General features: G+C 42.4%; 1 protein-coding gene across 3 annotated transcripts in view; it reads left to right on the top strand.

Moving 5' to 3' along the window:
- ARHGEF6 (Rac/Cdc42 guanine nucleotide exchange factor 6) overlaps positions 1-24029 on the top strand; it is a 162685-nt gene that overhangs the window by 45547 nt on the left and 93109 nt on the right. For all 3 annotated transcript variants that reach the window (XM_069747005.1, XM_069747004.1, XM_069747006.1), the window contains exons 7-10: positions 40-134; positions 5261-5356; positions 11473-11595; positions 23035-23173. In XM_069747005.1, coding sequence (XP_069603106.1) covers positions 40-134; positions 5261-5356; positions 11473-11595; positions 23035-23173 — 453 coding nt within the window. The remainder of the gene's footprint in view (positions 1-39; positions 135-5260; positions 5357-11472; positions 11596-23034; positions 23174-24029) is intronic.

The raw sequence follows: 24029 nt of genomic DNA, 5'->3' as shown, positions 1-24029 counted from the left end.
AACTGCGAAATGAAAATTATTCTCATTTTCCACTAAAAGGTCCTGCAGAATATTCTGGAAACTGAGCGAAGCTACGCAAAAGAACTTCAGTTACTGCTGGCAACTTACCTGAGGCCTCTTCAGACGTATGATAAGTAAGTAGAGAGGCTGCACACTTCTGTAGATTATATATATATATATATATATATATATAACTGACTGGTATCACCCTCACCATCATTACTAGCGGCCGTTACAGGCAGAATCTTGTGTATTACATCAGTAATATTGTTTTATTCCCAAGTATAATTAACATATAAAAATATCCCTAAAGGGGGGCCCAAAGGAGCAAAGAAGTAAAACTTAGTACAACTTTAGTGTTCCATTGTCCTCCTGCAGACTTCACGTTGCGGTGAAGAAGGCCCCAGATGGTGTTTTTGTGCGCTGCTTAGGGGGTTAAGTATAATAATTCTCCTCTGTGGCTTTTGTAGTTCTTTGACATTCTCTACTGGGTGATGAAATTAATTAGAGTTATTAATGGCCAATGCCTTGGTGATATCACTGGCTATTATGGAGGTCCGGCAAGGACACCTTTTCTAGAATAGTAAGGCTGGTGGTGGCACAATGGCTTCAGATTGGGGAAACATGACTGCTGTTCTCCAGGTGTGGAACATAGGCTCTGTGGTGTATATAGTTTTATTTCTTTTGGTTGGAAAGAGGGGGGCACTACCAAAAGTTTACTCAAAGTTATTTAATCCATTTTATAGATGGCGAACCCACTCTAGCATTTTTGATAAACTATATACTTCCAACTTTGTGGAAACCGTTTGGAGAAGGCCCTCTTCTGACTGTGCCCACGTGAACAAAGCAAAGTCTATAAAGTTGGCGGAGTTTGGTGTGGAAGAACCTGACCGGCCACACTGAGCCTGGACCTCAACCCCATGAAACACCTACAGGTCCTTCTCAAAAAATTAGCATATAGTGTTAAATTTCATTATTTACCATAATGTAATGATTACAATTAAACTTTCATATATTATAGATTCATTATCCACCAACTGAAATTTGTCAGGTCTTTTATTGTTTTAATACTGATGATTTTGGCATACAACTCCTGATAACCCAAAAAACCTGTCTCAATAAATTAGCATATCAAGAAAAGGTTCTCTAAACGACCTATTACCCTAATCTTCTGAATCAACTAATTAACTCTAAACACATGCAAAAGATACCTGAGGCTTTTATAAACTCCCTGCCTGGTTCATTACTCAAAACCCCCATCATGGGTAAGACTAGCGACCTGACAGATGTCAAGAAGGCCATCATTGACACCCTCAAGCAAGAGGGTAAGACCCAGAAAGAAATTTCTCAACAAATAGGCTGTTCCCAGAGTGCTGTATCAAGGCACCTCAATGGTAAGTCTGTTGGAAGGAAACAATGTGGCAGAAAACGCTGTACAACGAGAAGAGGAGACCGGACCCTGAGGAAGATTGTGGAGAAGGAGCGATTCCAGACCTTGGGGAACCTGAGGAAGCAGTGGACTGAGTCTGGTGTGGAAACATCCAGAGCCACCGTGCACAGACGTGTGCAGGAAATGGGCTACAGGTGCCGCATTCCCCAGGTAAAGCCACTTTTGAACCATAAACAGCGGCAGAGGCGCCTGACCTGGGCTACAGAGAAGCAGCACTGGACTGTTGCTAAGTGGTCCCAAGTACTTTTTTCTGATGAAAGCAAATTTTGCATGTCATTCGGAAATCAAGGTGCCAGAGTCTGGAGGAAGACTGGGGAGAAGGAAATGCCAAAATGCCTGAAGTCCAGTGTCAAGTACCCACAGTCAGTGATGGTGTGGGGTGCCATGTCAGCTGCTGGTGTTGGTCCACTGTGTTTCATCAAGGGCAGGGTCAATGCAGCTAGCTATCAGGAGATTTTGGAGCACTTCATGCTTCCATCGGCTGAAATGCTTTATGGAGATGAAGATTTCATTTTTCAGCACGACCTGGCACCTGCTCACAGTGCCAAAACCACTGGTAAATGGTTTACTGACCATGGTATTACTGTGCTCAATTGGCCTGCCAACTCTCCTGACCTGAACCCCATAGAGAATCTGTGGGATATTGTGAAGAGAAAGTTGAGAGACGCAAGACCCAACACTCTGGATGAGCTTAAGGCGGCTATTGAAGCATCCTGGGCCTCCATAACATCTCAGCAGTGTCACAGGCTGATTGCCTCCATGCCACGCCGCATTGAAGCAGTCATTTCTGCCAAAGGATTCCCGACCAAGTATTGAGTGCATAACTGAACATTATTATTTGATGGTTTTTTTGTTTGTTATTAAAAAACACTTTTATTTGATTGGATGGGTGAAATATGCTAATTTATTGAGACAGGTTTTTTGGGTTATCAGGAGTTGTATGCCAAAATCATCAGTATTAAAACAATAAAAGACCTGACAAATTTCAGTTGGTGGATAATGAATCTATAATATATGAAAGTTTAATTGTAATCATTACATTATGGTAAATAATGAAATTTAACACTATATGCTAATTTTTTGAGAAGGACCTGTATAATGTGATTGTGAGCCTCTCCTCCAACATCAGTGTCTGACCTCTCAATGATGGGGTGAAAATTCCCACAGACACCTCCAAAATCTTATAGAAAACCTTCTCAAAGGAGAGGAAGCTGAAAAGTGGGGACTGACTCCATATTAATGCCCATGGATGAAGCATAGAAAGCTCCTGTAGGTGTAATGTGCAGGTGTGCCAATACTTGTCTCCATATTGTGTAGCTCCTGCAATGTTTGCAGTTTGATCTTGCATCAGATCCCAAAAATAAAGAAATCATTCTATATTCTATACACGGCATTTACATAATGCAGCACGTTATTGTGATATTATTCTATGTGTTTTGGAATGATTGAACACATCCAAAATAACTGCAGTTTGGGTCTCATGAAATTGTGGGCATGTAATTCATGCATCGTCAAGAAAATACCTTGCAAAATCTCACCATGTGGCCATAAACATAACATCGTGTCCATCCCCAGAAGGTTGGTAACAGCCCTCGTAAGATTGTCTTGGTGCCAAAGACAAAACAATCAGATCAACAGAAATCCTCTACGTTGGGAAATTACTCAGATCAATATTACTATCATCAAAACTACTGTATTAGGAGAATGAAATCATCAGGTTTGAGATTTTTTTTGTTCGGTAATTTTGAACTGGAAAAACTAAGCTTTAGAGGAGTTGTCTCAGGGTCCTATCATCAGGAGCGCACTTCTCCTCCGTCCTACTGCTTCCCTGGAGAAGGTGCACTCATGATGATTGACAGTCTGCTCTCACTGCCCGTTCTCCGAGGCTGCAGGCAGATGCAGCTTTGCTTCTGTAGCACTGATGGAGCGATGGCAGGATCCAGCTATATCCCGGCTCAGAGCTGTGCTTGTAAGCTTTATAGCTCCTTGGTTAGGCACTGGCCTCCTCTGATAGAGTGCAGAGGTGGCTGGTAATCTTAGCAACGAGCTGTAAAACATAGAGCTAAAAATCCATCTGTTCCTGTTAATAGAGCGGATTTTTAATAAGACGCATATTGCAAAGTTACTTGTTTTTACAAGCACTTTACAATTTCACCCACTTAATAAAATGAAACAACCCCTTTAATTTAGTATATAACCTATAGAGCAGGGGTGTCAAACTGCATTCCTCGAGGGCTGCAAACAGGTCATGTTTTCAGGATTTCCTTGTACTGCACAGGTGATAATTTAATCACCAACTCATTATTTGTGTAGGTGATTAAATTATCACCTGTGCAGTACAAGGAAATCCTGAAAACAAGACCTGTTTGCAGCCCTCGAGGAATGCAGTTTGACAACCCTGCTCTAGAGTATAAACTACGTAATGTATGCGACTTGTAGATCGTTTGGTATAGTCTCCCTAGAAGTAAGGTTGACCACTGGATGTCAAAATAGTAAGAGCAATTTCATTTTCATCACATTCAAAATCTGTTTTTTTTTCACTCTGTTAAATTTGGATCTGTTAGTATCTATTACCTGACCCTGAAGCCAATCATTGGCCCCAGTGAGTAGGTCCCTGGTGGTTGTGGCATCACTGCTTCCAGTCTGGAGGAGGCTGTTCGAGCGGCAGTGGGGGCATGATGGAGTGTGGGCGGATGTAGGGAGGTGGCGAGGGGTATTACGATGGTTTACTTTTTTTTATTTTCAGCAATTTAGCACAGAATTTTAAACCTTTTATTTAAAAAATGGTTGATATTTATCGTCTTGGATAAGGTTAGCACGCATTTACTCAGAATGAGTTTTTCCAGAGCTCCGTGCTTACTTACTAATGGTGTAGCTCACATACGTGTGCAGTCATCCCAAAAATCAGAAGTAGGCCTGGTATAAAGAGGTTGTATGAAAACTTATTTTCAAAGACCCTGTTATGGATCATTACTAGTGATGAGTGACCGTGCTCGGATAAGGTGTTATATGAGCATGCTCAGGTGCTAACAGAGTGACTTCAGCGTGCTCGAGTACTATGTTCCCGCACCTACATGTCTCGTGGCTGATTGACAGATGCAACACTTGCAGGGATTGCCTGTTAGATCCCTGTCGCGAGACATGCAGCCGTGGGAACTCGAACATATGCTTCGAGCACGCCGAAGACACTCTGTTAGCATCCGAGTATGGTCGGATAAGGTGTCATCCAAGCACGATCGCTCATCATTAAGCGTTTAAGAAATGCTCCTGTTCTAGACCCCCAGCTATTACTTGGAACAGCTCTTACTCTGGAGAGTTCAGCCCATTGGGACCAATAAGAGCTGTGCCCATTTCTCCATAAGCGACATTGCAGGGAAAATGAAGACTTACTGGCAGGTTTTCCAGTAGGTAAAAGATGAACATTTCAACATCCTTGTAAAAAAAAAAACAAAAAAAAAAGAAGAGAGTTGATAATAAAATTGATTTGTATAACAGTGCACATCTGTGTTGTTTCCCAACATTTCCTTAGAATGATCTGTAGATTTTAATTGAAATTCCTCCCTTTCCTATCTGATGACAACCCTCGAGGCCACGTACACCTTAGACTAATGTAAGATGAATCAAACTACGGTATTGGTTTGCAACCAACTCCTACTCTTACATGAGCTTGGGGAAAGCAGAATCTGTACATTTCGGTGTTGCATCCTTTTGTTCCCATTTACCACACTCTTGATTTAAAAAATATATATATACGCAGGCTTTGGTTATTTTTTTGTTTCATCCATGATCAACTTTTTTTTTTTGTTGCAGGTTAAGTGCTGGGGATGTTACATCATTGCTAGGAAATTTTGAGGAAATCTGCACGTTTCAGCAAGTGCTATGTCAAACATTAGAAGAGTGCGCAAAGTAAGACTCTGTGACACCAAGTAACTAATGTAATGATCACTGTTTCTCCAATGGCAAAAGTCAAACAATAGTCTGAACATTATAAAGTTAAAGGTTTTCACCCATTCAGTATAACCAAGATAATACAACTGCACTCAGAAATGCTGTAATATGCAAACATTGAGTATATGAAATTGGAACTGTGTTACTGCTATGGAAAATATATTTAAAAATCAAGGTACTTAGCGCACAAATTGGCCAATTCAAGAGAGCCCATCAGCCACAACAAGGCATACCGCTTTGATGACACCCTAAGTCTACGTTCCTTTTCTGGGCTGAAAGCCTACAAATCTAAGGGCAGACAGGATACAGCACTAATTAAAAACAGGCTTGGGTTGATGGGAAGGGCTCAGCTGGAATGCCTCCCATCAGCCTAAGGAGGTTTAAATTAGTGCTGAATCATGTCTTTTCTTTAAATTTGTAGGTTTTCAGCTCGGAAGAGACACGTATGCTAAGGGTTCCATCAAAGGGATACACCTTGTTGTGGCCGATGGGCTATCTTGAATTGGCAAATTTGTGCGCTAAGTACTTTCTTTTTTAAATAAATTTTCTATAGCAGTAATGCACTTCTAAATTCATATGTTCAGTGTTTGCATATTATAGCATTTCAGAGAGCAGATGTATTGTCTTGGTTCACACTTGTTTAATTCTGTTTTGGAGGTGCTTGTCAGTAATTTAATTCTTAAAGGTTTTCACCTAAATGTTAGAAATGACCTGAGCATATATATTTTATAGTCTTCTATATAAAGTTGCTATGTGCTAGTGATTGGTAGGGTCACCGCAGTAAGACCACACACAATAATACTTTGATGTCTTATCCATATTCATCATATGGCACCTTTAAAGGAAACCTGTCACCCCAAAATCAAAGGTGAGCTAAGCCCACCAGCATCAGGGGCTTATCTACAGCATTCTGTAATGCTGTAGATAAGCCCCCGATGTATCCTGAAAGATGAGAAAAAGAGGTTAGATTATACTCACCCAGGGGCGGTCCGATCCGATGGGCGTCGCAGTCCGGTCCGGGGCCTCCCATCTTCTTACAATGACGTCCTCTTCTTGTCTTCACGCTGCGGCTCCGGCGTAGGCGTACTTTGTCTGCCCTGGTGAGGGCAGAGCAAAGTACTGCAGTGCGCAGGCGCTGGGCCTCTCTGACCTTTCCCGGCGCCTGCGCGCTGCAGTACTTTGCTCTGTCCTCAACAGGGCAGACAAAGTACGCCTGCGACGAAGCCGCAGCATAAAGACAAGAAGAGGACGTCATCATAAGAAGATGGTAGGCCTTGGACCGGACTGCGACACCCATCGGACCGGACCGCAGCGGGACCGCCCCTGGGTGAGTATAATCTAACCTCTTTTTCTCATCTTTCAGGATACATCGGGGGCTTTTCTACAGCATTACAGAATGCCGTAGATAAGCCCTTGATGCCGGTGGGCTTAGCTCATCTTCGATTTTGGGTGTGAGGGGTTCCCTTTAAAGTCTCAATTTTAAGCAATATTGTACTTTGAGAATGTGCACTGTGTATGGGAGACATAGCAGCTAGTCTCCACCAACTTGCTCAGAGAGGACTGAAGAACTGAAAATAGCATCTACAGAGGGGAATGCTGGTAAACATGCAGGATACAAATCATATAGTGGCCAGAAATGGTGTTATTCCTCATGTACATTACACACAATCCACCCGTTAAGATTTAATGCTAATGACTGTGTGATTTTGTGGGTAAAACTGCTATTTATTTGCAAGACCCCGCAGTAATTAGCCATGCAATAGAAACCCTAAGCTCCTGCAGTGGGCTGCCAACTGGCAAGAATTTCGTGACAACTCTGAAAAAATGGGCACATTTTTCCCTGTCCATAAAAAAAAAAATTTGATGTATCCATAATTTTTCTGCAGTTGAAGAAGCGTGATTCAAAAAAAGGGCCTCCCAAGCTATTAAATAGGCCACAGAATGTTTAGTTCAAAAGTATAAATTTATTTATGACAAGTAGATAAAAACATCATTCAACATGTACAATCATATAAATGTGCAAATACCTCCAATCCAAAAAAACTAATCCTATATGATTAAACAGATGCCTGAATGGTGACGTCTATATACTGATTACTGCGGTAAGCCACAAATAGCCCATTCCATGCCTATTATCACACCAATTTACCGGTTATATGTCCAATGAATAACCTGAAGAAAAACCCCTATATTAATGTGCCAATGTGCATAGATATAAGGCTAGCTGCCTATTATAGCCCATATGACATGTGAAAAATAAATGCAATAGTTGCATTTTTTAAAAAGCACATAAGCTATTCAGTAACAAATATAATAATTTACTTCATGGTACAGCGACCTAAATAGAAACTCCTAGGAAAGTGCCTTAGTGCACGCACTATTAGCGGGTTTGGACTTAACTATGGCATAATCATCGGAACATATTTACCTCCGTAGACTCACACAGGACCAGTGTAATCCCCTACGCGCATTTCCATAGATTCTTCTTCCGGGGGCGTATAATAAGGAGGGAAGTAAGGGTCTATTTGAACTTATTTCCAGCCAATCGTTGTATCTGGGCGTATAACGCTTATATGTTGGTACACTGTGCGCAATTCCGGAAGTGAGGTAGTTGTGACGTGATGTTAGGACGCGTTGCATAGCAACGGCACGAAATCTCGGAGAATAGTTACATCTCGAAGCTTTTAGCATATTATAGTGCTAATGTCACCACAATAAGTTAAACACTAGCTATCGCTAGCTGATATTAAATCCTAGCAAATTGGATATCCTACAACATATATACACCAGAATTGGTGTTTGTCCATACATGGAGAAATAATGGGGAAAAAAAAGGGGGGGGGGGAATTTGCATATCTGTAACATGTGTCAGTTGAAGAAGCGTGTAGAGATTATTATTAATTTAATTTATTATTTTACTAGCTGAAGAGCCCGGCGTTGCCTGGGCATAGTAAATATCTGTAGTTAGTTATAGCACCTCATGTCTCTTATTTTCCCATCGTGCCTCTCATTTTCTCCCTTACACCTCTCATTTTCTCCCTTACACCTCTCATTTTCCCCCTCACTCCTCTTATTTTCCCCCTCACTCCTCTCATTCCCCCCTAACACTTGTCATTTCGACCTCACATCTGTCATTTTCCGATCACTCCACTATTTTCCCTCACTCCTCTCATTTTGCACTCACACCTTTTCATTTTCACCTCACACCCCTCATTTTCACCTCAGTATATACATGTTTGTCATCTCCCTTATATATAGTATACACCTGTATGTATGTCTTCTCTTGTATATAGTATATACCTGTATGCCATCTCCCCTGTAAATAGTATATACCTGCTGTATGTCATCTCCTCCTGTATATTGTATATACCCATGTGTCATCTCCTCCTGTATATATTATATACCTGTACGTCATCTCTTCTGTATATACTATATACCTGTTTGTCATCTCCTCCTATATATAGTATATACCTGTATGTCATCTCCTGTATATAGTATATCCCTGTATGTCATCTCCCCTGTATATAGTATATACCTGTTTGTCATCTCCCCTGTATATAGTATATACCTGCTGTATGTCCTCTCCTCCTCTATACCTATGTGTCATCTCCTCTTCTATATAGTATATACCTGTATGTCATCTCCTCCTGTATATAGTATATACGTGTGTCATCTCCTCCTGTATATAGTATGTACCTGTAAGTCATCTCCTCCTGTATATAGTATATACCTGTGTATCATCTGCTCCTGTATAAAGTATATACCTGTGTGTCATCTCCTCCAGTATATAGTATATACCTTTGTCATCTCCACCTGTATATAGTATATACCTGTGTGTCATCTCCACTGTATATAGTATATACCTGTGTGTCATCGCCCCTGTATATAGTATGTACCTGTATGTCATCTCTCCTGTATATAGTATATACCAGGATGTCATCTCCTCCTGTATATAGTATATACCTGAATGTCATCTCCTCCTGTATATAGTATATACCTGTGTGTGTCATCTCCCCTGTATATAGTATATATGTGTGTCATCTCCTCCTGTATATACCTGTGTCATCTCCTGTATATAGTATATACCTGTGTGTCATCGCCTCCTGTATATAGTATATACGTGTGTCATCTCCTCCTGTATATAGTAAATACCTGTAAGTCATCTCCTCCTGTATATAGTATATACCTGTGTGTCATCTGCTCCTGTATATAGTATATACCTGTAAGCCATCTCCTCCTGTATATAGTATATACCTGTGTGTCATCTGCTCCTGTATATAGTATATACCTGTGTGTCATCTCCTGTATATAGTATATACCTGTGTGTTATCTCCTCCTGTATATAGTATATACCTGTGTGTCATCTCTGCTGAATATAGTACTAAATTGGCAGCCTGATAAATCCCCAGCCAACAGGAAACCCTCCCCCCTGGCAGTATATATTAGCTCACACTTACACATAAGAGGCAGGTCATGTAGTTTGTTGCTCTTGTAGTTTGTCTGCTTATTAATCAGATTTTTATTTTTGAAGGATAATACCAGACTTGTGTGTGTTTTAGGGCGAGTTTCATGTGTCAAGTTGTGTGTGTTGAGTTGCATGTGGCAACATGCGTGTAGCAACTTTTTGTGTGTCGAGTTGCATGTGACAGGTTAGTGTAGCAAGTTGTGTGCAGCAAGTTTTGCACATGGCGAGTTTTGCGCGTGGCGAGTTTTATGTGTGGTGCGTTTTGAGTATGTGCAAGTTTTGAGTGAGGCAACTTTTGCATGTGTTGCAACTTTTGTGCATGTAGCAATTTTTCTGCGTGTGCAAGTTTTGCGTGTGGCGAGTTTTCCATGAGGTGAGTTTTGCACATGTGGCGAGTTTTGCTTGAGCCTAGTTTTGCATGTGGTGAGTTTTGAGCGGTGACTTTTGTGTTTCGACTTTTATGTGGCGAGGTTGGTGTATGTGTGGTGAAATGTGTGCTAAGGGTGGTATATGCGTTCAAGCACGTGGTAGTTTGTGGCGCCTTTTGTTTGTGTGTGTTCATATCCCGGTGTGTGGTGAGTATCCCATGTCGGGGCCCCACCTTAGCAACTGTACGGTATATACTCTTTGGCGCCATCGCTCTCACTCTTAAAGTCCCCCTTGTTCACATCTGGCAGCTGTCAATTTGCCTCCAACACTTTTCCTTTCACTTTTCCCCCATTATGTAGATAGGGGCAAAATTGTTTGGTGAATTGGAACGTGCGGGGTTAAAGTTTCGCCTCACAGCAGTGAGTGTGCAATATTTTGTGGCTGTAGCTGTGACGGTGCAGATGCCAATCCCGGACATACACACATACATGCATACATACACACATACACACATTCAGCTTTATATATTAGATAGTTCATGATCTAATCTGCTAAAGTGTTGATAAATTCTGGGCTGTGGACGCAACTTAAAATCCTACTGTTATATCATTGTTTTCCACAATGTCTATAAAAAATTGTTGGCCACCCGTATTGGATTAGCTATCCAGAAAAATAAAATACTGAGTTGTGAGTCCAATTTAAAATCTTAACTAACAGTTCCTAGATCTTTCCACTAGATGTTGCTGTTACATTTTCTGGTGAAATTTAGCAACAGAACTACAAACCAAAGAGCGCAGCAGCAGCACCATGTGTGCATGCAAACATTGAATTTATTGAATGTAAGCTACATTACTGCTATATAGAAAATGCGTATAAAATAAAGGTACTTCGCTCACAAGTTCAAAAATTTGGGTGTGCCCACCAGCCACAACAAGGCATCCTTTCTTTGATGGGCCCTATCTATCTATCTATCTATCTATCTATCTATCTATCTATCTCTGTAATATTCCTTTATGGTTTCCACATTTTTTTCTAAATTAATTTTTGTATCCTTCTATATAGTAAGCTTAATGCTCTGAATAGATATAGCTCCATAGGGATTGACTGTTCACTGTACACAGTGTAAAGTTGTACAATCAATACTTCTTTGTTACTTCCGTCCATGAAATCATTGACATGTAGGACATATTCAGGACTTCACCAACTGAGCTGCTGATATCAATTTTTTATTTTTTTGCAGATTGCCAGAAAATCACCAAAAAGTTGGAGGATGCTTTCTAACTCTTTTCAATCAGTTTAAGTCTTTATATTTGACGTACTGTGCAAATCATCCGGTAGCTGTAAATGTCCTCACTCAGCAAAGGTAAGATGGTTCCTAGTAATATTTGATTTAGAAAAAAAATTAGATGCATCAGATTATAGAATATGTGCAAAAGAAAAAAAGCGAGCAGGCACCACCTGTAATAGCGTATTCTATCTAATGGGGGTGCAACTATTGCGCCAAAACATGAACAATATTATAGAAAAGAAAAAGAGGGCGCAACAAACAGTGCACACACAACCAAAGTACAAAATAGTCTAAGCTTTATTGAGGCAAACAAGTACATAAAAGACATAAAAACATTTAAAAGAGCATAGAGACATACCCAAACACAAGCATCCCCTAAGTCCAGGGATATGCTAAAGATACAGAAAAGGAATGAATGTCCTTTATAAAAGACACCAGTGAGTGTAGCCCATGCATAAAATGTGCGTGCATGTGGCAGCATGCGCTGGACTAAATATGCGAACAAATACCCCCATAACAAGGACTAAAAGTCCCAAAATGAAGCCTAAATATGGGTTAAGAAATGATGGTAATAATATAAGGCAGTCCGCATATAGTCCAGGGCAAGTACCGATATACAGAAAATAAACAAAGCAATACACATGCACATATAGTTAATACTTGCCACTCACTGGAATCACAGAGCTCCACTCCCAACGCGTATCGCTACACCCAGTAGCTTCGTCAGGGGAAGTATGTTATAGTCCTCTTAGGTCGGGTATATATAGTGTGTCAGTCAGGTAAGTGCACTTACTGATGCACTGATGATTGCTAGCACATGTGCCCCGCAATCATCAGGCATCGGAACAGCCGTGGATAATCTAACAACGCCGGCGCAGTGTCCAAATAATAATTGGTACCTAATGTCCGTCAATACACTCACATATCTCCGGCGTGCGCTCCAAATGAACCGGATGTGTGCGTGCCATGCACCGGAAGTCCTCCCCGCGCCTGCGCAGACCCACAAATAGCGGTCCATTAAGACGATGACATCATATCCAGAGGGACCGCAAATATGCGTTCCACGTTAGTCGCAGGCCTGCGTGCCACCAGCACACATTACCGTCCGCGCATGCGCACCAAGTAAAAGGGGGAAATGGGAAGGACTACTATTCCTATAGGACAAGTACAAGTTCCCACACAGCAAAATAAGAAAATGTAAATCTACAAAAAACATTAAATCGATAATACTAATAACTGCCACCCATACATACGAAAGCATGTGTAATGGTCGCCATATAAATACAAAAAACTAGATAGCACCAAAGATACATACTAATGAAAATATAACAACATGAGTATATACACGTAGATATCCCAAGACACCAAACGTTTGAATAACCAGGAAAAACTACATACATAAATACAAAAATATGCAATCATGGTAGAAGGAAGCCTGTCTACAGCAAATCCTCATTGAGGCCTCCAGGCACCACCGACCCCAATTGGTAAATCCAACGGGCCTCCAATCTAAGCAATTCCCCTCGCCGATCCGATTTTCGTAGGTTGGTAGTCATCTTCTGAAGTCCGATCACCCGTAGATCCCGGGTGCTCCCAGAATGGACCTGTAAAAAGTGTAAGGCCACAGTGGAAACATTTTTGCCCTTGGAAAGATCCTGTTTAACCAAATTAATATTAGACACATGCTGCTGTGTACGTCTGCGAAGTTCCTGTGAGGTTTGCCCCACATACACTTTAGGGCAGGAGCAAACCAAAGCATAAACCACATGAGTAGTCTTACAGTTGATATAGTCTTTTAACGTATACACAACAGCATCCTTTGGATTGGTAAGCGAAGTACATCTCTCCACAAAAGGGCATAAGTTGCAATCACCACAGGGATACATGCCCTGTAGACGTACACCTCTCCCAATTCTCATGCTCGGCCTCGTAAAGTGACTCCTTGACAAACAATCTCATAGGTTAGGTGCCCGTCTAGCTGTTATTAATGGAGTTGAGGGTACCAAGTCAGAAACTCTCGGATCAGTCTTTAAGATATCCCAATGTTGTCTGAACAAATCCGACATCTGCTTCCAATGGTCATGGTACGTGGTGATAAACCTAAGATTATTATCCGGACATCTAGGAGTAGATCTAAGTAGGGCATCCCTAGGTAAGGAGTTTGTATGCTGGAAAGCCTTAGAAATCAATGATCGCGGGTAGCCCCTAGCACGTAAATGCCCCCTAAGCGATTCAGCCTGAGAGTAAAAGTCACATGGACGCGTGCAGTTCCGTCGGATTCTGTGAAACTGTCCTACAGGTAGGTTCTTACATTTTATGCATGGGCTACACTCACTGGTGTCTTTTATAAAGGACATTCATTCCTTTTCTGTATCTTTAGCATATCCCTGGACTTAGGGGATGCTTGTGTTTGGGTATGTCTCTATGCTCTTTTAAATGTTTTTATGTCTATTTTGTACTTGTTTGCCTCAATAAAGCTTAGACTATTTTGTACTTTGGTTGTGTGTGCACTGTTTGTTGCGCCCTCTTTTTCTTTTCTTTTCTATAAGATTATAGAATATATTTCAAAATTTCAGTGATAGAAATTCAGGATGGAATTTCAGACCAATTTCAGACTTTGCTGATGGCCAAGGCTAAAGGAAGGGTTAAAGGGATGTTCCACTCCAATAAGATGAATGACCTGTCCATGTGAGAGGCTATGAATATAAAATCAGTGGGGGCCCTATACCCAACCCCTCTCCCCCCCACCAAGCAGCAGCTTTCAGCTGGATATAGAGCTGGATATAAGCAGTTTCAAAGCTGAACAGCACAGCTTGATTAACTGTGTAGTAGCCACTGCTGAGTACTGCAGTTCCCAGTAGTAGCCTTTTTAAGAGTACCTGTCATGGAGGGGAGAGGTAAAAGTGCACACCCCTAGAGAAGACTTTGAAGAAACGTTTAGTTGGTCTGCACTACAGAGATTTCACATACTGTGCTCCAGAAGAAACAAATAAGAATCTTTTTTCAATGGAGAAACATGGCGCAAAATGGAAGAAAGCGGCAGAATCAGGGGAGCTCGGGGATTTTTGCAAGGTATTACTCTCAAATCACAGGTTCTTGTCTTATTCAGAGAATATAAGACTTGATTCACAATTTGCATTTTTTAAGCCACTTTTCTTATTTTGTCTTATGTGTTATGATACGGTGGTCTAGGAGCAACATGGAACGAGCTCTGAAGGAAGTGGTAACTGTACTGACCGCAGTCCCTAAGCTCAACACAACACTAGAAGTAGCCGTGGAATGCTCCTAACTCTCCCTAGGCATCTCGTCACAGCCTAAGAGCTAACTACCCCTAAAGAAAGAAGCAGGAAAGCTATCTTGCCTCAGAGAAAATCCCCAAAGGATAGATTAGCCCCCCACAAATGATGACTGTGAGTGGAGAGAAAAAAGACATACACAGAATGAAACCAGGATGAGCACAGGAGGCCAGTCTAGCTAAATAGATAGGACAGGATGGAATACTGTGCGGTCAGTATAAAACACTACAAAAATCCACGCAGAGTTTACAAAAAATCTCCACACCTGACTAAAGGTGTGGAGGGCAAATCTGCCTCCCAGAGTTTCCAGCAAGACAGAATTAATTCACACTGATAAGCTGGACAAACATAGAAAGCACAGAATGGATAAGTCCACAATCTATGGACAGAAAAGAGCAAGCAAAAACTTAGCTTAGCTGAACTGGTCAGGATAACAGGGAACTCCAAAGAGATGTGAATCCAACCAGGAACCATTTACAAGTGGCACTGGCTGAAGAAAGAGCCAGACCTAAATAGCCGAGCAGAAGAGACGATAAGTGGAGGCAGCTGAAGACAGCTAACTCCAAGGAGCAGCCATACCACTAGAAACCACAAGAGGGAGCCCAAGAGCAGAACTCACTACAGTACCCCCCCCCCCTTGAGGAGGGGTCACCGAACCCTCACCAGAGCCCCCAGGCCGATCAGGACGAGCCAAGTGAAAAGCACAAACCAAATCGGTGGCATGGACATCGGAGGCAACAACCCAAGAATTATCGTCCTGGCCATAACCCTTCCACTTGACAAGATACTGAAGCCTCCGCCTCGAAAAACGAGAATCCAAAATCTTCTCAACCTCATATTCCAACTCTCCCTCAACCAACACCGGGGCAGGAGGGTCAACCGAGGCTTAAACTTAGGAGAAGAAACCTTCATAGGAACATGACGAGAAGACAACCAAACCAAATCCCCCACACGAAGCCGGGGACCAACACACCGACGGCGGTTAGCAAAATGTTGAGCCCTTTCCTGAGACAACGTCAAATTGTCCACCACATGAGTCCAAATCTGCTGCAGCCTGTCCACCACAGAATCAACACCAGGACAATCAGAAGGCTCAACCTGCCCAGAAGAAAAACGAGGATGAAAACCAAAATTACAAAAGAAAGGTGAAACCAAAGTAACCGAACTAGCCCGATTATTAAGGGCAAACTCGGCCAATGGCAAGAAAGACACCCAATCATCCTGATCAGCAGACACAAAGCATCTCAAATAGGTCTCCAAGGTCTGATTAGTTCGCTCAGTTTGGCCATTAGTCTGAGTATGAAACGCCGAAGAAAAAGACAAATCAATGCCCATCCTAGCACAAAAGAGAAACTGAGAACCTCTGTCAGACACAATATTCTCCGGAATGCCATGCAAACGAACCACATGCTGAAAAAATAATGGAACCAGATCTGAGGAGGAAGGCAACTTAGGCAAAGGTACCAGATGGACCATTTTAGAGAACCGGTCACAAACAACCCAGATAACAGACATCTTCTGGGAAACAGGAAGATCCGAAATAAAATCCATGGAAATATGCATCCAGGGCCTCTCAGGGACCGGCAAAGGCAAAAGCAACCCACTAGCGCGGGAACAGCAAGGCTTGGCCCGGGCACAAGTCCCACAGGACTGCACAAAAGTACGCACATCACGCGACAAGGAAGGCCACCAAAAGGACCTAGCAACCAAATCTCTGGTACCAAAATCCCAGGATGACCAGCCAACACTGAACAATGAACCTCAGAAATTACCTTACTTGTCCATCTATCAGGAACAAACAGCTTCCCCACTGGACAGCGGTCAGGCCTATCAGCCTGAAATTCCTGAAGCACCCGCCGCAAATCAGGGGAGATAGCAGAAAGAATCACCCCTGTTATGAAAGGCAATTCAGTACTACAATGGACATAGCGGTCAGAGCACATACAGTGATCTGACAATAACCCAAAATCATAGAACGAGCTCTGAGACGTGGGAACTCTGCAGACCGCAATCCCTAATCCTCTCCAAACAACACTAGAGGCAGCCGTGGATTGCGCCTAACTCTGCCTATGCAACTCGGCACAGCCTGAGAAACTAACTAGCCTGAAGATAGAAAATAAGCCTACCTTGCCTCAGAGAAATACCCCAAAGAAAAAGGCAGCCCCCCACATATAATGACTGTGAGTTAAGATGAAAAGACAAACGTAGAGATGAAATAGATTCAGCAAAGTGAGGCCCGACTTTCTTAACAGATCGAGGATAGAAAAGGTAACTTTGCGGTCTACACAAAACCCTAAAGAAAACCACGCAAAGGGGGCAAAAAGACCCTCCGTACCGAACTAACGGCACGGAGGTACACCCTTTGCGTCCCAGAGCTTCCAGCAACAAATTAGACAAGCTGGACAGAAAAAATAGCAAACAAATAGCAAAGAAGAACTTAGCTATGCAGAGCAGCAGGCCACAGGAATGATCCAGGGAAAAGCAAGTCCAACACTGGAACATTGACAGGAAGCCAGGATCAAAGCATTAGGTGGAGTTAAGTAGAGAAGCACCTAACGACCTCACCAGATCACCTGAGGGAGGAAACTCAGAAGCCGCAGTACCACTTCCCTCCACCAACAGAAGCTCACAGAGAGAATCAGCCGAAGTACCACTTGTGACCACAGGAGGAAGCTCTGCCACAGAATTCACAACACACCCCCTCCTTAAGAATGCCAACCGGCTCAAGGACTCCAGGAGAATCAGGCGTAAAACTCCTAGAGAGGGCATCAGCCTTAACATTCTTAGATCCCGGAAGATACGAGACCACAAAATCAAAACAGGAGAAAAACAGAGACCATCGAGCCTGTCTAGGATTCAGCCGCTTGGCCGACTCGAGGTAAATCAGATTCTTATGATCGGTCAGGACCACAACACGGTGTTTAGCTCCCTCAAGCCAATGTCGCCACTCCTCAAACGCCCACTTCATAGCCCACAACTCCCGATTGCCGACATCATAATTGCGTTCCGCAGGCGAAAACTTTCTGGAAAAAAAAAGCACACGGTTTCATCAAAGAACCATCAGACTCCCTCTGAGACAAGACGGCCCCTGCCCCAATCTCAGAAGCGTCGACCTCAACCTGAAAAGGAAGAGAAACATCCGGCTGACGCAACACAGGGGCAGAAGTAAATCAGCGTTTAAGCTCCTGAAAGGCCTCAACAGCCTCAGAGGACCAATTCGTCACATCAGCGCCTTTCTTCGTCAAATCAGTAAGGGGCTTAACCACACTGGAAAAGTTGGCAATGAAACGGCGATAGAAATTAGCAAAGCCCAAAAATTTTTGAAGGCCCTTCACAGATGTGGGTTGGATCCAGTCATGAATAGCTTGGACCTTAACAGGATCCATTTCTATAGACGAGGGAGAAAAAATAAAACCCAAAAAAGAGACCTTCTGAACTCCGAATAGGCACTTAGACCCCTTCACAAATAAAGCATTATCACAAAGGATCTGGAACACCATCCTGACCTGCTTCACATGAGACTCCCAATCATCGGAAAGAATCAAAATATCATCCAAATATACGACCATGAATTTATCAAGATAATTGCAGAAAATATCATGCATAAAAGACTGGAACACAGATGGAGCATTAGAGAGCCCAAATGGCATCACAAGGTATTCAAAATGGCCTTCGGGCATATTAAATGCAGTTTTCCATTCGTCACCCTGTTTAATACGAACAAGATTATATGCCCCTCGGAGGTCAATCTTAGTAAACCAACTAGCCCCCTTAATCTGAGCAAACAAATCAGTAAGCAAAGGCAAGGGGTATTGGAATTTGACCGTGATCTTATTAAGAAGACTATAATCAATACAGGGTCTCAAGGAGCCATCCTTCTTAGCAACAAAAAAGAAACCCGCTCCCAATGGTGACGAAGAGGGCCGAATATGCCCCTTCTCCAAAGACTCCTTAACATAACTCCGCATGGCGGCATGCTCTGGCACAGACAGATTGAAAAGTCGGCCCTTAGGGAACTTGCAACCAGGAATCAAGTTAATAGCACAATCACAGTCCCTGTGCGGAGGAAGGGAACTGGACTTGGGCTCATCAAATACATCCTGGAAATCCGACAAAAACTCAGGGACCTCAGAAGAGGGGGAAGAGGAAATTGACATCAAAGGAACGTCACTATGTACTCCTCGACAACCCCAACTAGTCACAGACATAGTTTTCCAATCCAGCACCGGATTATGTTCCTGTAACCATGGAAATCCCAGTACAACAACATCATGCAGGTTATGCAACACCAGAAAACGGCAATCTTCCTGATGTGCAGGAGCCATGTACATAGTCATCTGTGTCCAGTACTGAGGTTTATCCTTGGCCAAGGGTGTAGCATCAATACCCCTCAAAGGAATAGGGCTCTGCAAAGGCTGCAAGGAAAAACCACAGCGCCTGGCGAATTCTAAGTCCATTAAGTTCAGGGCAGCGCCTGAATCCACAAATGCCATGACAGAAAAGGACGACAATGAGCAAATCAGGGTCACAGATAAGAGAAATTTAGGCTGTATAGTGCTAATGGTAACAGGCCTAGCGACTCTCTTAGTACGTTTAGGGCAATCAGAAATAACATGAGCCGAATCACCACAGTAAAAACAGCCTATTCTGACGTCTGAATTCCTGCCGTTCTATTCTAGTCAAAATCCTATCACATTGCATAGGTTCATGACTTTGCTCTGAGGATACTGCCATATGGTGCACAGCTTTGCGCTCGCGCAGACGCCGATCAATCTGAATGGCTAGAGACATAGATTCGCTCAAACCGGCAGGCGTAGGAAAGCCCACCATAACATCTTTAAGGGTTTCAGAAAGACCTTTTCTGAAAATAGCAGCCAGAGCCTCTTCATTCCATTTAGTGAGCACAGACCATTTTCTAAATTTCTGGCAGTATAACTCTGCCGCTTCCTGACCTTGACACAAGGCCAACAGGGTTTTTTCTGCATGATCCACAGAATTAGCTTCGTCATACAATAATCCGAGCGCTTGAAAAAATGCATCTACATTCAATAATGCTGGATCCCCTGTTTCAAGAGAAAAAGCCCAGTCTTGAGGGTCACCACGCAGCAAGGATATGATGATTTTTACTTGCTGAATGGGATCACTAGAAGCACGGAGTTTCAAAGCAAAAAACAATTTGCAGTTATTTTTAAAGTTCAAAAACTTGGATCTGTCCCCAAAAAACAAATCAGGAGTAGGAATTCTGGGCTCTAAAGCCAGAGTCTGGACAACATAGTCCTGGATACTCTGTACTCTTGCAGCAAGTTGATCCACACGAGAAAACAAACCCTGAACATCCATGCCAAAGCATATATCCTGAACCACCCAGATATCAAGAGGAAAAAAAAAAAGACAAACCAGAGCACAGAAAAAAAAATGGTTCAGAACTTTCTTTTCCTTCTTTTGAGATGCATTTAATTCTTTTCTGGCCACTTGTACTGTTATGATACGGTGGTCTAGGAGCAACATGGAATGAGCTCTGAAGGAAGTGGTAACTGTACTGACCGCAGTCCCTAAGCTCAACACAACACTAGAAGTAGCCGTGGAATGCTCCTAACTCTCCCTAGGCATCTCGTCACAGCCTAAGAGCTAACTACCCCTAAAGAAAGAAGCAGGAAAGCTATCTTGCCTCAGAGAAAATCCCCAAAGGATAGATTAGCCCCCCACAAATAATGACTGTGAGTGGAGAGGGAAAAGACATACACAGAATGAAACTAGGATGAGCACAGGAGGCCAGTCTAGCTAAATAGATAGGACAAGATGGAATACTGTGCGGTCAGTATAAAACACTACAAAAATCCACGCAGAGTTTACAAAAAATCTCCACACCTGACTAAAGGTGTGGAGGGCAAATCTGCCTCCCAGAGTTTCCAGCAAGACAGAATTAATACACACTGATAAGCTGGACAAACATAGAAAGCACAGAATGGATAAGTCCACAATCTATGGACAGAAAAGAGCAAGCAAAAACTTAGCTTAGCTGAACTGGTCAGGATAACAGGGAACTCCAAAGAGATGTGAATCCAACCAGGAACCATTTACAAGTGGCACTGGCTGAAGAAAGAGCCAGACCTAAATAGCCGAGCAGAAGAGACGATAAGTGGAGGCAGCTGAAGACCGCTAACTCCAAGGAGCAGCCATACCACTAGAAACCACAAGAGGGAGCCCAAGAGCAGAACTCACAAAAGTGCCACTTACAACCACCGGAGGGAGCCCAAGAGCGGAATTCACAACACTTATGGTATTCGTTAAATTTTTCTTAATGCCAAATTTTTCAAAATGGCATTTGGTTAATGAATTTTGTGGAAAATAAAAAAATGCTCTTTATTTTGGTACAAAAAAAGCGTGTCCTGCTGAAATGTCACAAAATTTGCACCAAAATATCTGACGTACATAAAATTACTTTGGGGTAAGAGAGAGGGGGTCCTAGAGTGCGGTTATGCAAAAATGTTGTGACTTCTAAAAAGTAGTAATTTTTGATTAGCCGTGAAATTAAAAAAGGCGCTAATGCAGTAATGTATTGGCCCATAGTCTTTTCCTGTTGATGGAAATTCTTACTGCCTCACTAGTGCTCTCTTTTTGTGCCATGCTTTTCAGTTCACACATCATTTTAAAATAATTGTTTCAGCAATTTCCTGATATAAGCAGGAAAGTAGGACAAACCAGTTACAATTCTGCAATTCACCAACCCGCTATAAGAGGTAATGTGTAAATGGTGTCATCAGGAAGGAGGGCTGTCATCAAATCCTTCCATATTAGCAAACCCCTTATTTTAATCAGCAAGATTAGCTCTTCAATTTAATAGACATGTCATTATCTTCAAGTGGTGTTAAAAAATGCGGTATTATCTCCCTGAACAGTATTCTAGTAAAATCTGCCATCACAACACCTGATGGACTGGATCAAACCAATAAAAAAATCAGACCTAATAATTAATTCGGAACCCAAATCTATCTTGGTTTTAGGCTCCAAATGTTCCATGCTATTACCATCAGTGAAGAAGAGGCAAAAAAATGCCCCAAAATACCAAGTAGAGAGTCCGGACCTGCTGATAGTACCGGGTTATCACTTGTTTTGTATTGTTGAGTCCACAAAAATTGAAAATTGCTACTTCTTGAAGGGGTTAATAAATCTTCCACAAAGCAATGTAATTGTGTGGTTTGGGTATTATATGGAGCTACTGTGCATTGTTTACCTGTGGACCTCTGGACAAGCTAGACTTAATAAGACTTCTAGCATGGCAGACAGGTCTTCAGTACGCTCGTGTCTGCCATTGGCTACAAGGGTGCTGATGGACATCACAAGTGCCCACTGCCATAGTGTGGCACTTTCAAGTCCTGGCCTTGTGCATAACAGCAGCTTTTGGGAAGTAAAACTGATGATCAGAGCCAGCTCAGATTGCATTCGTTATTGTCTGATGCTAGCTTTGTAACACAGCCAGCTCCCTTGCTTTATGGCGTAGGCTCAGCTCCTGATCCTGCGCCATAGAGTGACAGCCCATGACCATGCACAGTGGACCTCACTAAAGGGTTAATTATAGCGGCATGAAATGATATCCCTCCGGCTCTGACTTAGTTTTGTGAGCTTAGACCCAGGAGAGAGGTAAGTCTGGGCAGTATAGGATCCCAGCTGTATGGGGTCACCTTATCATGGCAGGTGGGCTCACTCGAATTGATCAATATGTGCACTAAAAACCTCTCATTTATTGGTAGAGTAAATAAAGCACTTAAAATAATCCATATAAAGTACAGTGTTGCTGCTTTTTATATACTACTGTAATAATAATATACTGAGAATATTAAGAATACATTGTTTAGTATTATTTAGAGATGAGCATAAAATATTCATTACTCAGGTCCGGCTTCTGGTCCAATGTCCTGTTGCTGTCAGACTTCTCTTCTGTGGCCGGCATCCTCATATGAAGCTCCATAACGTCATGATGTCTGGAGAGGCCTAGTTGTGAGACGCGCTCAGCATGCCGGCCATAGACGTTACACCGCAACAAAGGACGGGAGAAGAGGCCGTTACTGGGCATCGCGAATGTGCTGCTCATTAATGTGCCATGAAACGTACTAGTGGATAAATAGATGTTCGTACATAGCCCTGATTATCTGGAGGGTAATGTCTCTCCTTGAGCCTTTGGTGACTCTCGTCTAGTGACTGTATTCTTCTTTATCAGTGATGAACTGGAGAAGTTCATGGAGGGACAAGGAGCCACTAACCCAGGAATTCTGATGCTGACTACAAGTCTCAGCAAACCTTTCATGAGGCTAGACAAATATGTCACTCTTCTTCAAGAACTGGAAAGGCACATGGAGGTAAATGCTTTAGAAAGTGGTTATTGGTGTCGCAGCATCTGTTGGTATGAACTATGACCAGATTGTCACTGGCTGGATGCTATCATCCTATTTATGTCTTTACATCATGAGTCTAAAACTGTGACTTGCAGATCTGTATTTCCTTCATTGATGGAAAAGGGATAGATTCTCATTGGATCAATAAAATGAAGGAGGGCATATCTTCAAGACCCTTTGTATGGTATTGTAATAGTACGCGTACTTGGCAGCTTTTCAAAATTTTGCTCCAAGACCATCATAACTTTTTAAAGAATAAGCGTGCCCCTTTTGTGGGCCATTCCCCATTCACATCTCTAAATAGACTTTTTTTGTAGTCCCTCTCCATGTTACTTGCTTCATTCTCACCCCCTGTATATGCTCCCAGGCTCCATGGTCTGATGACCCAGAATCTTGATGTCATGTGTAGAAAACATTCAGGCAGTGCTAATTTCCTACAAGGAATTATCCCTCTGCGCAAAAAACTTAATAGAGTATCAAAAGAAGTGTATTTCCAATATACAGCTCTAGCAAAAATTAGGAGACCACCACATCAAATCCCTGTCATGGGCAGCCCAATCTCCAGACCTGAACCCCATTGAAAACCTCTGGAATGTAATCTAGAGGATGATGGATAGTCACAAGCCATCAAACAAAGAAGAACTGCTTACATTTTTGCACCAAAAGCAGTGTGAAAGACTGGTGGAAAGCATGCCAAGACGCATGAAAGCTGTGATTAAAAATCATGGTTATTCCACAAAATATTGATTTCTGAACTCTTCCCGAGTTAAGACATTAGTATTGTTGTTTCTAAATGATTATGAACTTGGTTTTTTTGCAT

Source organism: Ranitomeya imitator, chromosome 2 (assembly GCF_032444005.1).
Source record: "Ranitomeya imitator isolate aRanImi1 chromosome 2, aRanImi1.pri, whole genome shotgun sequence".
NCBI classification, from domain to species: Eukaryota; Metazoa; Chordata; class Amphibia; order Anura; family Dendrobatidae; genus Ranitomeya; species Ranitomeya imitator.
Note: the sequence above shows the minus strand (reverse complement) of the source record. Positions and strands in the feature narration are given on the sequence as shown.